At 36.4% G+C, this 16,344-nt stretch overlaps 2 protein-coding genes across 2 annotated transcripts in view; both read right to left on the reverse strand.

The window, feature by feature from the left end:
• The window catches only part of BMPR1A (bone morphogenetic protein receptor type 1A), a 32,529-nt gene extending 24,979 nt beyond the window's left edge, over positions 1–7,550 (reverse strand). The window contains exons 1-2 of the mRNA XM_081253628.1: positions 7,335–7,550; positions 2,433–2,595 (exon numbers count right to left, since the gene is read on the reverse strand). Coding sequence (XP_081109754.1) covers positions 2,433–2,595; positions 7,335–7,401 — 230 coding nt within the window. The 5' untranslated portion in view covers positions 7,402–7,550. The remainder of the gene's footprint in view (positions 1–2,432; positions 2,596–7,334) is intronic.
• Positions 7,429–16,344, reverse strand: part of LOC308627459 (uncharacterized protein) — a 108,535-nt gene continuing 99,619 nt past the window's right edge. The window contains exon 3 of the mRNA XM_081253642.1: positions 7,429–7,553. The gene's annotated coding sequence lies outside the window, so the exon portion shown is untranslated. The remainder of the gene's footprint in view (positions 7,554–16,344) is intronic.

Raw genomic sequence — 16,344 nt, forward strand, 5'->3', positions numbered from 1 at the left:
GTTTGACTTACTGGCAAAACAGTATGCGTTTTAAGGCAAATGAAAATTGTCACATCTGAACTAAAACCTAAAGGTCTAATAAAAATCCTGTGTCAGGTAGAAAGGATTTTCTATTAAACAAGTCCCACCAAATATGAAATACTATGTAACTTCTCTTTGCTAATCATAGTCATGTGATCACAGAAAGATGATTTATACAACTTTATAAAGTAAATAATCTTAACGTTTAAAAATATACTTAAAAATAACTTTGTCTCTTTTCATCCATAAGATTTTCAGTACTCCCATACTGTACATAATAATAAATAAAAACAAACTTTCCTGTGAAACATAAAAATAGATTCAATGACAAAGAAAAGTATATTTGGGAAGACCAGACTAACTAAGATCCTGAGAGGCACTTTTAATTTAACATGATAGGAAAAAAGGGAGAACTTTTGAATAGCTGAATTTTCAAGAAATTTATATAAATGGATTTGTATTTAATAAAATGTTATCGGGACCTCCCTGGTGGCGCAGTGGTTAAGAATCCGCCTGCCAGGGCAGGGGACATGGGTTCGAACCCTGGTCCGGGAAGATCCCACATGCTGCGGAGCAACTAAGCCTGTGCACCACAACTACTGAAGCCCGCGCGCCTAGAGCCCGCGTTCCGCAACAAGTGAAACCACCGTAATGAGAAACCTGTGCACCACAACAAAGAGTAGCCCCCGCTCGCCACAACTAGAGAGAGAAAGCCCGCACGTAGCAACGAAGACCCAATGCAACCAAAAATAAATAAATAAAAATAAAATAAAATAAAATAAAAAATTGGAAAACCCTAGAGGGGAGTATCTTTAAAAAAAAAAAAGTTATCATTTTAGTACTAGTATGCCAGAATTTTCTCCTAATATATTCATTAGGCTTTCATGGGTACGAAGAAACATCTAAAAGATTTTTTTGTGTCCCTCCTTACTGTTCATATCAGTTAAGTATACTGCTTACAGTTAAAAGAATATTGCAGAATTATTCATTTTCTGAAATGAGAAAAATGTTAAGTGTGAGGTGAAATTCTGTTAAAATTGATGATTCCCAGTTTTACTCTGGGTTACTAAGCCTCTAACAAATAGCCCACACAGATCAAGCAAGAACTACAGACAAGAAGTCTGGCAAGAAGTCTCTTGGTGACATAGGGAACACTCCCCTAACAACAGATCACCCAGTCTGCCACAGTAAAGTCAACCACCACCAGCACAAACAACAAATCTAAGACATGGTGAACGATCATATAATTTCAGTGTTTTATACGTATACGTTTTGGCTTTATATCTGGTCACATTCAAAGAGCATAAAATTATTAGGAAAGTGCAAAACAAATCAATAATTATTGATTATTACACCTTTATAACAGGGAGACAACTGACTGATAAGATTGAGTCGTTCAGGGAATTTTTTTGGCTAGTAAGTCAATTCTTCAATGTCCCCCAAGAATACGGAATATAATTACATGATCATATATAAATATTAATTAGTTAACATGAAATTAAGTAGAAAAATTAAAGTGGTTATATAAATCAGATTTGGATTTGGGAGTTCACATAAGAAAATAACACAAAATTAATTAAATATCATAATATCATTCTTATAGACCTGCAAAATATTTCAAAATATTTCAATTTTTAAATTTATTTATTTATTTAATAGGAAGGTTTTTTTAAAAAAATAACTATTTATTTATTTGTTCTTATTTATTTATTTATGGCTGCACTGGGTCTTTGTTGCTGTGCGCAGGCTATCTCTAGTTGCGGCGAGTGGGGGCTACTCTTTGTTGCATTGCGCGGGCTTCTCATTACGGTGGCTTCTCTTGTTGTGGAGCATGGGCTCTAAGCACGCGAGCTTCAGTAGTTGTGGCACGTGGGTTCAGTAGTTGTGGCTCGGGGGCTCTAGAGCACAGGCTCAGTAGTTGTGGCGCACGGGCTTAGTTGCTCCGTGGCATGTGGGATCTTCCCGGACCAGGGATCGAACCTGTGTCCCCTGCATTGGCAGGCGGATTCTCAACCACTGCACCACCAGGGAAGCCCCTATTTCAACCAATTTAGAATTACAAGGTTTTAGGTGAATTTTCAAGGTTTCTTTTTGGTAATCTCTAAGTTTTCTACAATGAATATCAATCACTTTATGATAAAAAGATCACTAAATAAACCCAAAATGCTAGACAAATACCAGATTCCTTTTAACTCTTTAAAACCTATATTACAATGTTACTCTAAGGAAATAACCATCAATCACTTAATAGTAATAAATGTTCCTATATAAAAAACAAGGAGCTTTTGGCCCTTTGGAAAAACCATATAAAGTTAAAGAAAAAAAATTCAGACAAAGTAAACAATTCTTAAAACAGTACTAAGTGCAACCCTATTCTCGTAACTTTAAGAAGAACTGCATAAAATACTTACATGCATGTGTTGTTAATAGCATCATCTGGGCAGTGTCCTGAGCAATAGCACTTTAAAAAAGGCAAGGTATCCTCTGGTGCTAAGGTTACTCCATTTTCTGACTTTTTCTGGTCGGAGTCTGATTTCATCCCGGTACCATGGAGCATACTGTCTAGATTCTGCCCTGCATTCAAACATGAAGTTGTAAATAAACCATTCGGAAAAGCTAATTATTTGATTCCAATTTTCAGTGAGAAGTTTCTAAGCTTTCTTATTGTATTAATTGCAGCTGTGTGTTTTAATTAAAAATAAATTTCATTTATATGATTAACATTTATTAACAGCCTAAAATGCACAGAAAAACTATCCCAGGTATTGTGGGATATATGGAGATTATGTCACAATTTTTGCACTAGTGAAAGACAAACAAGAGTGGCACAAGGTAGAATATGGTCATAACTTGTAAGAAAGGTACAAAATCTAAAGCAGTTTCAGAGAAGAGCAAGATTATTTCCAATCATTAAAAAATATGTACAGCTGATTCACTTTGTTATACAGCAGAAATAACACACCATTGTAAAGCAGTTATACTCCAATAAGGAGGTTTAAAAAAAAAAAGGCAAATTACAGTTCTTTTTTTAGACTTTCTGGTTCAAAACTTGTGACTAGTTTAAAAAAAGTAAAGTCCTTTATTTGTACCTCTATGTGGAAGTGAAATTACTAAGCATCTTGCTCTGGATTTTAATTGCTTAAGGGAATTATGAGAGCATGGGGACTAATCATATCATCTGGTGCCTTTTATCTCAAGGTCATTGGTTCAAATCCAGACTATGCTGCCAGAAAATGAAGGTCACTGGAGGGCAGTAGTTAGCGCACGGAAACAGAACTGTGTTCTTGCATTAGAGTCTCGTAGCCTCAAATGACAGATACTGTCATATTTGGTACTGATTCTTTCAGGCTGAAAGCAGAACAGAACTAAAACAACGTTTTAGTAATTCCTTTCTCCCTCTGAATCAGTTGAAATCAGCTAGGCTACTCCTTGTAGAGTTGATCTTCATGGAATGAAATGTAGAGCTAAAACAGGTATATAATATTAAGAGAACTGTGTATGTATTTCATTATAGATGTTAAATAAGTGGTTCACAGCATAATGTGAACTTGACTTAAAATTTAGCCGTACTAGTGAGATGAACTTGAAAAAAGAAAAAGTAACACATACACACACATTGATAACAGGAAAAGAATGTGCTGCTAAATAAATTTTAGTGATTCCATGCCATAAATTTCAATAATGTTCACTTAATCCTATAAATTGCTACAAAATGTAGACTTCATTTATGTTAAGAACATCAACAAAAAAAAGGGGGTGGGGAAGAGTTTCAGGAAGGGAAGAAATCCACTGGGCTAGAAATGAGGAAATCTAGATTCTGGTCTACTATGTTCCTCCACCGTTTATCTAGCTGGATGATCATGGACAAGCCATGTCATTTCAAGCCTCATTTACTCAATAAGACTATAGGACTAAAGCATATCTGAGGTCTCTTAACCAGTTTTAAAATGATATTACAACAACAGCAGGAAGCAACAATTTAACTACGGGGACCAAATGGCAAATAATATATTTATGCACGCAATTAGTTTTTTCAAAAATCTAATGATACATTGAAAAAGCAGTATAGTGTGGCAGAAATAACACTGAAATAACAGTGAGAAGTCAAGGGTTCAAGTCCTGAATACCTCCATTGATAAGTTAGTCTCTGAACCTCAGGTCTCTATCTATAAAAAATGATGATAATAATTTCTGCCCAGTTCAAGAGATTATATATAGATCAAATGAATGTACAATAAAGGGCTTAAATATAAAAGTGTATAAATGAAGATATTACTAATAACAAAGATCATACTAAAAGATCACCAATACCTGGAAAATTCAAAGTTACAGATGGTTAATACACATAACTTCCTAGAACACTGTTTGAATTTAAGAGATAGAAATATTTTAATTATGATAATTTGCATCTGAGGTTTATATTATCTCAAGTATTAATTAACAAAACACTGATTAGAGGCCAACTACGTGCAGGCAAGTTACGTCTGAACGTTGGAAACTGATGTGGTCCTTGAGAAACTTGGAAGGAGACAAAGGTGTATGTGTGTGGAGGGGATAAGCACATAAATAAACACAATTCAAAGAGTGATATAATACAAAGGTGCTATGTAAACAAAGGAAGGAGCCAATAACACAAACTCACCCTAGGGCGTCAAAAGCAAAGAAACCTGAGCTATACCTTAAAGTTGTAAAATTTCACTGAATAGAGGCATGGATACAAAGAAAAATAGCTAGCAACAGCCTCTCTGTACTCTCTCCCTAGATGACAGCACTTATTCCCATGGTTTAAATAAATCTCTTCATTGATGGTTCCTAGATTTATCCCTTCAGCCTTGACTTGCTTAAGTAACTCAAAACTAACTCGTCTAAAATGGAATGCTTGACTTTTTTCCTCAAACCTTGTCCTCCCCAGGTCTTTGGCTCACCTTCCAAGATATATCTCACTTTTTCTCATTTTGGTCTAGTTCCTGCTATTACCCGGGCCCATCATATCATGTCACTTCCAAGATAAGACACTGATCTCCCTACTTCTGTTTTTGCCCCCTCCAACCCATTTCCCACATAGCAGCCAGAGTTATCTTATAAACCTAAATCTGATCCTGTCATTCCCTGCTTAATACCAATTAATGGCTTCATATACACTCAGAATAAAATCCAACCTCCTTCACCAGGCCTACTGAAGCCCTGCAGGATTTGGACCCTGTGGACCTCTCTCTCCCATCATGTCCAAACATGCAGCCCTGTGTCAGTTCCTAGAACACGCCAATCTCTTTCTACACACAAGTCCTGTGTTTACAAAGCATAAAATTATGAGTCCTGGTGTGGGCTGGAGCTATAGGTTATATATATAACACCACTCTAGCAATCCATAGTAATCTCTAAGAAATAACTTTTTTTTTTGGCTGCTCTTCGCGGCATGTGGAATTTCCCGACCAAAGATTGAACCTGTGCCCCCTGCAGTGGAAGCAGGGAGTCTTAACCACTGGACCACTGGGCAAGTCTGAAATACCATTTTTTCTACATTGGTTTTAGTTCTTTTCCTTAAGAGCAAATATTTTTATCTTATTATTTGAAGGGAACTATCAAACTAATCTTCTTTGAAAGGAAATGTAACAAATTTTGCTTATATTTCAGAGAAATATAACGCTTACTAAGATTTTTCACTTATGCCTGGTAACTAATTACCAATTTATTTCATCTAACAAAGGTTTATTGGGACTTCCCAGGCGGTCAGCTGGTTAAGACTCTGCGCTTCCACTGCAGGGGGCACAGGTTCGATCCTTGGTTGGGGAACTAGGATCCCACATGCTGTGCAGTGTGGGGAAAAAAAAAAAGTTTATTATATAACAACTTAGGATGGGGAATGAGAATTTTGTATCATATTGTCTCTGTGTGATCTATATAGATTAAAAAAAATTTAATACTAAATACTGATTACCTGGGAGTAAGGTAGCAAATACAAATGTTACTATTAATTTAACTCATCTTCAAAACTGACAGCTTTGGTTGACACTGATCAACAAGGCATCTAACAAAAGACGTTAAAATAAAGATGTTTTATTAAATAATGTGGTGTTTCACACAAAAAAGTAGCTTTTGCAAGAGTGCTTTTATATTCTCAGCATGGGTACTAAATAAGGGTACTAAACCTAAGACAAAATACAAAGAAGCTACAGATTTCATTATTCTGTTCACTCAAATGAAAATGTCAAAAGATTTATGCTGTTAATCGTAATTCTTATTAGCAGATTTTAATCATCACTGTGAACAAAACATTATGAAGAACAATCTGTGAAGATATAAACTTAAGAGAACGGAGATGTTCAGTAAGTTCTATATAAAATCATTTTGCCAAATACCACTATCTCTTCAGTTTAAAACACTGTCCTAATTAAACCATACAGGGAAAAGCTCATATGCAAATATACAGTCCATCTGATCCTAAGAGTCATCAAAATAACTTCCTGTTTGGGAGTTCTAAGTTGTGAATGCACAATGTAAAATTACAATATTAGTCATAAATAAAACTTTGAGTACTCTGAAGAAATTTTAATATTTGGCACACAGAAATTCCATTTATGTTTCTCAACTCTTTTAACAACAATAAAATGTATTTTAAAAATTGACATTTATTCCTTACCGTATTTTAAAGGGGAGAGGAATTTTAAAACTAAGTCTTCAAGGCGAAAGAGAGGCATGGACGTGTATACACTACCAAACGTAAGGTAGATAGATAGTGGGAAGCAGCCGCAGAGCACAGGGAGATCAGCTCGGTGCTTTGTGACCGCCTGGAGGGGTGGGATGGGGAGGGTGGGAGGGAGGGAGATGCATGAGGGAAGGGATGTGGGAACAGATGTATATGTATGACTGATTCACTTTGTTATAAAGCAGAAACTAATTAAAAAAATAAATAAATAAACTTTAAAAAAAAAAAACAAAAAAAAAAAACTAAGTCTTGAGTACCTATTACCCTTAGGCACTAGGTCACCTACTTTATTTTATATTTTATCTCATTTAATCCTCATAAGACCTGGTGTTGTACATCATAATGCCTATGTTACAGATAATACACAAAGTTCAAAGAGACTGAGATTTTATACAGACTTGAAAATGTTTCTATCATAGTCAAGTTCAAAAATTGTTTGGCATGTGTTTGTTCTTTGCCTCTATACTTAAAAGCTATTGGCATACTGGGCCTAACTGTTCAAAACGGGACATGAGTTGAAAAAGCGGTCCTAAGAATGAGTGTTTTTTATATATAGAAATACATTACTAAAAAAGAGATAAGATTGTTTACATGAACACTGATTTACCTTGAACATGAGAAATGATGAACAGATAGGCTCCCAATAATCTGATGTAAATATACAGCTGAGTCATTGTTCAATTTTAACGTTCCCTGTACACTGTCACCTTTAATAACTAGTCTTGTTATGTCACTAATTTAAAAGACTTTCATTCAATGAGATTTCCTTGTAAAAGGTCTCAATCACTTGACAATGACTCCAACTTCCACTGCTTTCTCCTGACTCCTGAAAGATAAAAATATTAAGAAGGAAATGAATATAACTGAATTCTGGCAAGTTTTCAAAAACTAGGAGAGGAAAAACAAATGCCCAAACATACCTTTAAACAATGAAATACACTTTTAAAGATTAATGTTATCATTGATAAAAAAAAAGGCACTATAATTTAAAAGCTTAAGTAATTTATTAATAGGTTGCCACCTCTCCTGACCTTAGATTAACCATATGTAAAATAAGATAAGAACACTAATAATCTTAACAGTGTTTTCTGGCTGCTCTAAAGTAATTATTTTATTGCTATTAAGAAAATTTCTAAATTATTAAGAATAAAACAGGAAGAGCTGAATTTAGAACACTAAGCTAGGACTTCCCTGGTGGCGCAGTGGTTAAGCATCTGCCTGACAATGCAGGGGACACGGGTTCGAGCCCTGGTCCTGGAAGAGGCCACATGCCACAGAGCAACTAAGCCCGTGCGCCACAACTACTGAGCCTGCACTCTAGAGCCCGCGAGGCACAACTACTGAGTCCACATGCCACAACTACTGAAGCCCATGTGCCTAGAGCCTGTGCTCCTCAACGAGAGAAGCAACCACAATGAGAAGCCCCGCACCACAATGAAGAGTAGCCCCTGCTTGCTGCAACTAGAGGAAGCCCGAGCACAGCAACAGACCCAAAAAAAAACCAGCCAAAAATAATTTAAAAAGTAAATTAATTAATTAAAAAATAAAACACTAAGCTACTCATCAAAAATTTTCAATCCTAGTAGATGTGATAAATAAAAACACCTTGAATCTTTCTAATAAATAATGTATTCTATAGATAGAAGAGAAGGCCTACCTAGAAAAACATTTAAATATGCAGCATGTTTCCTCATTAAAGCAAAAACATTAGAAATGTATCTTAAATAAAATTATTTACCTAAAATACTACAAATCTGAATTCATTAGGATAAAACTGAGCTTTTCATATGGATGACATGAAACATAACCTCTCCAATTAAGGTTTGGCAATTATAAGACAGTTAAAGAGTTAACAGAAAAAAAGGTTAGTTTGTGTAAAGATGAATATGATTCTGTTTCTTCTCTCATCCTGTTGGTTCAGGCAACTGACTTTACTGACTTCAGCCTAAATTATTCCTCACTGAAAATGATATTATTTATTTGTAACACAATTATCCTGGCATGATTTCTACCATAAATAACTCAAGCTTTCTATGCTAACTAAGAATTTTTCACTTTAATTAGCTCTCCAAAGGCACTTAGAGTATTGAGGAAATAAGGTTTACAGTGAGATGTCATTTATATTGTACATTTTATATATGGCTTATTCTAAAATCTCTAATTTCTCTACTATGAAATTAATTTGCTTTCCATCTACATAATGTTGAGAGAGTAAGATGTAAAGTCTAAAATTATTACAGAATAACATCTGTAATATGATTTAACAGTATTTGAGAAAACTCACTTCTTGAAATTATGGGATTGTGACTCTAGGGATACTTGTTCCAGGTTTCAAATTCAAAAGAAGTTTCCAGTATATTTCCAACACTGAACTCTCTCCTTATTTCTATTTGCCTATTAAATATCTTTACTAGGATTACATCCCACCTGTCCAAATCAAACTCACTAACTTTCCTTCTCATTCCTCTAGACCTGCCTCCTCCTCCTCCATTTGCTATCAGAGGAGGGTGGTGCCATCTCTCCAGTCAGCCATGCCCAAAACCCTGGCATCATTTCTGCCTCTCTTCCTAGCTCTCACTCTCTCTCCATACCTTCATTCATTTATTCATTCACTCACTTATTCACCAACAGTGTTTTCTGAGTATGTATTACACATCAATGCAAGGGGCTAGAAATAAAAATATGAGTATGACAGATTCTACTTCAAGGGCCTCATATTCTTGGTCAGGAAACTGACTGCTATGACTGGTTCCATCTTTCAGTGTCACTGCTTCTTCATCAGTTTATTGAAGCTAGTATGTGGTCTTGTCTCATTACAGGTACAATGAAGGCATCCTGCAGTGCAGTCGATGAGACCCTAAGCACCCGCCACACTCACAGTCCCTTTCAGAGGAAAGGGATCATGTGTGGTTTCTTCTACACAAACACCTGCGACTCTACCACTCTCAGCACAAGTTTAAATCCTGGATCTGCCTTAAATAAGTAACTTCACCTCTCTGGATGAGTTTCCTCATCTGTAAAACTGGAATTATATTAACTCACAATTATTTTGAGAACTACATGAGGTAATAGCTAACATATATTCACCTGTATGTGGCAGACCATTACAATGCTTTGAATATATTAATATTAATTTACAGAATCATCACAACCACCTTGTAAGATAGGCACAATTTATTATTTTAATTTTACAGATGAGGAAACTAAGGCAAGTGGAGTTTAAGGAATTTATCAAAGATCACACAGCTGGTAAATGTCAGGGCCATAATTCTAATCAAGAAGATCTGAGGGGCTTCCCTGGTGGCGCAGTGGTTGAGAGTCCGCCTGCCGATGCAGGGGACACGGGTTCGTGCCCCGGTCCGGGAAGATCCCACATGCTGCGGAGCAGCTGGGCCCGTGAGCCATGGCCGCTGAGCCTGCGCGTCTGGAGCCTGTGCTCCGCAACGGGAGAGGCCACAACAGTGAGAGGCCCCCGTAACGCAAAAAAAAAAAAAAAAAAAAAAAAAAAGAAGATCTGATTCTCGAGCGCATGGGTTAACTGCTACCCTATGCTGCCTTGCTGGATATTTTACATACATTACATAATGTAAACTATACGTTATGAAGTATTTAGAAAAGCCTGGTACAGAGTAGGTACTTAATAAAAGTTTCCTCCTCTCACACATGTTTATAACATACTTGCCAACCTGGCACAGGAAGTAACAGGTGCTATCCACGACAATCCCATCTGCAAGACATTTTTATACACTAAAAACCCTGCAACAACTTGTATGGAGAACAGCTATCAGCCAAGAGAAGGCTAAAGGTAAAATGGCTTCAAGTGCCTCATTTGTAATCTAACAATGGAAGCCCCTAATCTTTAAAAGAAAAATGTTAGGTTTTAGCTGACTACAAGCTCAATAAGCATCAGTGCTTATGACAATTCTAAGACATGAAGGCAATCGAATCAAGCATTGATAGAAACACACTGCCATAATCAAAGAGGGTAACCATCTTACTTTATCCCACCTGGTCAGGCCTCAAATACTTTAGAGAAGAATGACAAGAATGCAAAGGATAGAGAAATGACTACACTTGAGATACAACTAAAAGGACCAGGGATCTTTGCTCACAGAGTATCAAAGGAATAAAGCGTGAATGTACCTCTGTCAAGGACACGACAGGCATGATGCAAACAAGACTAGACCAATTAAATGACTTATCAGATTCCTTCCAGCTCTGAATTCCTGAGTGAATAGTGCTCTCGCTATTGAATGTTAATTTATTTCCCAAATATTTATTAAGTGCCTATTATATACGTGATTCTGTATGAGACACTGAGAATATAGTGAGAGAGCAAAACAGACTGAGCCTTCATGGAGTTCACAGTCAAATAAGACAATTAAGATATTTAGACACCAAACAAGACAATACAAATGATACGTGATCACAACTTGAGGTGAGTGCAAGAGAGAAAAGTGCCAGGTCCTCGAGGGACATGGGGAGTGACCTAATCTAATCCAGATAGAGAGGTCAAGGGAAGCATTGTAGAAAAGTGACATTTAAGATGTAATCTGAAGAATAAAAGAGTTATTTAGTCAGGTAAAGAAATGAGGTTGGGGAGGGGGCTTGTTCTAGGCATAAGGAACAGCCTGCACAAAGATTTTGAGGCAGAGAAGAGCAAAGGAGAACACAGTGTTTCTGAAATGTTGAGAACAAGGGTTAATGTAGTGGAAGATGAGGTTGAAGAGACAGAAAAGTCAAGGATCAGGTCAGGCAAGTTCATATGAAGGATTTGGGATTTAAATGTAAGTGGGATGGGAAGGCAATTATCTGGTTTCTCTGTAATGAACTGGAGGGGACAAAAGCAGAAACAAACAGACCATTAAGAAGGATATTTGTAGCAGTTTAGGAGAGGGACAATGGTGGTTAAGCTTAGGGTGGTGGTGGTACAGTGGATGGAGTCAAGATATATTTCACAAACAGATTCCGTAGGCCTTGGTAATGGATTAAATGTGGGGGGTAAGGGAGAGTGAGGGGTCAAAAAAGATCCCTACATTTCTGGCATGAGCAATTACTGAAAATGGGGACAAATAGATTTTGAAAGAAGTGGGGAGAAGAGATCAATGGTTCAATTTTAGACATTTGAAATTACTCAAAGGGAATGTCTAATGAGCATTTGGTTCTGAAACTTAAAGGAAACTTTTGAGACTGAAGATATAAATCTGTTATGTCAACAGCATAGAGATATTTAAAGCTGCGGTTCTGTATGAGATGGCCTTCTAGAATGAAAAGAGAAGAAGGCACCAGAATACCAATGTTCATTTAGATTTAGATTAATAAAATTAATCTAAATTAATAAAATTCAGATTAATAAAAGCATTAACATCATATATATTTACTGATAAAAATAAGTTCATCATTTTTCACTGATTCACTGATTAAAATAAAGTTCATGGTCCAGGATCCATCACGTACAATATTAATATAGTGTACATTACCACAGCTGGAATATAAACTAATATTCATAAGTGACATTTTTCACAGTTAAAAAAACCCCACCAATCTACCAAAAGACCATTATGGTGATCTAAAATATGTCCACAAATGCTCTGACACTATCTTCAAAAGGTAAAGCCTAATTTCCTCCCTTGAATTCCCACTGGACTTAATGACTCACTTCTAACAAAATAAAATAAGGTGGAAACAACAGTTTGTCTTCTGAAACTAGATCATAAAAGGCACTTCAGATTCCTCCTTGCTCACTCTTAGGGAAGCTAGCTGCCATGTCAATAAGGACACCCAGGCAGCCTAATGGAGAGGCCCATGTGGCAAAGAACTGAGGCCTCCTGCCAACAGCCATGTGAGTGAGCCACCTTGGCCGTGGATCCATCGGTGTCAGGGAAGCTTTCCAGTAACTGTAGCTTCACAGACATCTTAACCACAATTTATGAGACTTTAAACTAGAACCATCCAACTATGCCTCTGGTGGACTCCTGATGGTCAGAATGAGATGATAAATGCTGGATGTTTTAAGCTGCTAAGTTTTTTGGTAATCTGTTGGGCAGCAGTAGATAACATTCATTGCTATAATACAGTCAATTCCAAGAAATTTGCTGAAATAATAAAGGCCTAATCACTATAAGTTATTGCACAGTCAACCAAAAGACAGAAGTCTGGAAGGCATAGTCAGGTCAGAGTATAACAATACAAGTATAACATAAATAGGGAATTCCCTGGCAGTCCAGTGGTTAGGACTCCACGCTTTCACTGCCGAGGGCCCGGGTTCAATCCCTAGTAGGGGAACTAAGATCCTGCAAGCTGCGTGGTGTGGCCAAAAAAAAAAAAAAAGTATAACATAAATAGTCACAATGCCCAAAGAACTAACTGGATAATACAACTAACATCTTTCTTTCAAAGGAGTAACCAGAGTATATTCTTTGTTTTTAAATTACCTCAATAAGTAAGGCTCATTTTTTTGTGGGGGAAAAACTGTCCCTAGTTCCACACTATACACTGTTACATTTGCCCTTTTAAACTATGGATTCCATAACGATGACATCACTTTTGTGTTCTAGGTAAAGGCACTTTTCATATAATATCCTGGCAAATTTAAGAAAGTAAATTGTGATGTCAGTCTATTGGTTTCAAAAATCAGCTCCAGTATTTATTTACTATGTAATTTTGGGGAAGTTATGTAAGCTATCTAGGTCTTGGTTTCCTTAGCCACAAAATGGGGACAGTATTACTAACCTAAATGAGTTAGTGCCTTGCATCTCGGTATTAAGCACTCAATAAATAATAGATGTTAGTTGTTATTGTTGTAACTGTTGTTATTCATAACAGAAATACTGATGATTTCCCCTTTATTTGTCCTAGCATATTAACTATTTCTAAAATCATGACATAGCAAAAATAGTAACCTTATTTTGCAATCATTCCTGAAACTGAGTATTTTATAATTCTAACATCTGAAAATAAAAAAATATTTTTAAATTCCTAGAATAATTCATTGGAATTTTTATATGAAAATTAAAAATATCTGATCATGCAATGTTAAGAATATAAGGAAATGCAGACATTTGAAATGCCACATGATCAAAAATTTTAAATGATTCTCATGTTTAAAAGCTATTATTAAATAGTCCAAAAAGGCATCTAAATACATTTACTTTCCTTTGCTATATACACAGGTTGGTGGCTTCTTTTTCAGGAAAATAAGACTACAACAACATTACTCAATAAAATATAAATTATTTTTAAATAAAAAAATTTAAAGCTTTGCAAACAGCAAGAACGCTAAACCAATAGTTCAATCGGGATTTTAAAAAAACAAAACAAAACAGGAAAAGGCTGAAGTCAGCTGAAAAAACAGACTAAAGTCATTCTTTCCTCTTCCCGTTAAGCCCCCCACCCTTAATTTTTACTTTCTAGTAGTGAGGTTTGGGAATTTTCAACAAGCTGGCTAACTGCCAACTCTATAAAGTAGTAAGGAGAAAACTCTCCCTTCCAGGGGTCCCTCCCCCTAGGCAGCTCCAGGCGCCTGGTCTGACAAGCTTTCTGAGGACTAGACTCACTGCAGACTTTCTGGCTCCACAGCCATTGTTTGCACGGCTGCTTTGCTCCTGATCCAGAGCTTGGATTAGCATAAGAATATTGTCTTTTCCCTTAACAAGCAACTCATCCATCCCCTCCCCATTTCTAACCTCCAACCCCATCAATTCCTAAACTAATATATACACATACAAATGGAGCAACACTAGTCAGGTTATTTTTATATCAGTGTAAAAAACAGTCACCCAAATCTAAACATAAACCCTTAAAAAATAACATGCTTAAATAAATAGTTATGAGTGTATCTGTGGTAATACACAGGAATCTCACCAAAAAGCCTGCCTTGGAGTCCATGCTGTGAGAACTTGTGATGGGTGAGACATTCATAATGAGAACTTTTGTAAAGTCTGAAAAAGGAGCTAAGAGAACCAACCATCTAGCTAAATTCTGACCTACAGTAGGGATGGGGAAGTTCCACTTTATAAAGACATTTCTAACTGTGATGTCTTCATCCACCCTGAGGTCACTAATTTCATCATCACACTTGAAATTACCTTCTGACTGGACCTTCCTTTCCCCAATGCTCAATTATTTATTCAAAGCAAATTTAACAACATTTAACCTTTGTATTTCTGCTCAATTGTCCTCTCTTCATTCAAAACCTTTCACTTTCCTTCTGTGCCAAGAAACTGTTCTCCCCAACACAAGTAAAATTCTTCGAGGAACAGAGAGGTAAGACAAACTAGCATGGCATTATTATAGTTGATGCACTTAGATGTTTTATATCCCTCAGTGGGGGTCTCAATATTAGATGCACAATAAATGCTTCTTGGTTTATGAACTATTTTAAAAAACATGAGATAATCTATTTTTAAAACACCATTCAACTTTGTACTACAAATTCACTAACCTAGTTTCTCCAAAGCTTTTTTGTTTGTTTGATCTTATTAAACAAAAAAACCTCACAAATAATTAGAACTAGATTATGCTATATACCAATCTTTGGTACATCAGCGCTCAGAAGAAATTCTTAATGCCAGCAGTTAATTGAGGGGGTCTGGGTGTTATTCTTCTGTCTCTCCTCTGGAATAGATAGCACAAATGACAAAAAAACAGGTCAAGTGAATCAGTAGTCGCAGAAATGCCTAGGAGGGAACAGAATTTGGTCATCCCTATAGGTTTATTATGAGTAATGGTAAACAATACTGTCTTTGTTTCTGCATAATATTTTTATAGAGATAAAATCAGGATAATGTGGTTAGTGAATAGTTCAGGGTCTAGCATAATACAGATCTAGGTCTTTTGTGCCAATTAAATGAGAGAAAATCATATATAGTGTTTAGTGGCAACTTTATGTGAGCACATCACCATCTTAATAATTTGCCAGTTAGTTTTACATGCCTTATACCATACGTATATGACCCTTACAGTAAGTAAAATTATTCCTACTTTTACAGAGAAGAGACAGGTTCAGGAAGCTAAAGTGACCTGCTGAACTCTATACACTAGTAACTTGAAGGAAAAACTAAAACCCAGGTCTTTTATTCCCAAGTGCAGTGTTTTATCCAGTAAGTACATGAGCAAGTACATCAAAAGGGAAATAGGAAGTTATTCTTCATTGAGCCACGTAAGATTTTATTTCATCCTCACAACTCTGCAAGGAAAAAGTGAAGCTCAGCAAAGTTAAGAAATTTGCTCAAGTTCACACAACCAATAAGTAGCAAGTCTGCTGCTGAGAAAGCTCAAATTCCATTCACTATTGCATAGTCAGGAGAGACAGGTAATGAGAAAAAAATGGAAACTACTGTGCCCCTTATTACACTATTGCTTTTCAGCAAAAACAAAGCAATAACAAGGCCCACCCCCCCGCCCCCAAATAAAACCTAACCATTCTGCTTTGTGATGCTGACCTGGGATACCACTAACAAGTCTTTTACCAGCTGTCCTTGATAGGTTCTGCCAAAAGGGGAACTAGAGAAGGCTGGAGGGAAGAAGGGACTTTCATCTTCCTGACTTTGTTTGTTGTTCCTGTCAGAGTTATCTGAACAACAGCCTTTGCCATAGCAGCAGCAGTAGATTCCATT

This window comes from Mesoplodon bidens, assembly GCF_964165515.1.
Source record: "Mesoplodon bidens genome assembly, chromosome: 1".
Lineage (NCBI taxonomy): Eukaryota > Metazoa > Chordata > Mammalia > Artiodactyla > Ziphiidae > Mesoplodon > Mesoplodon bidens.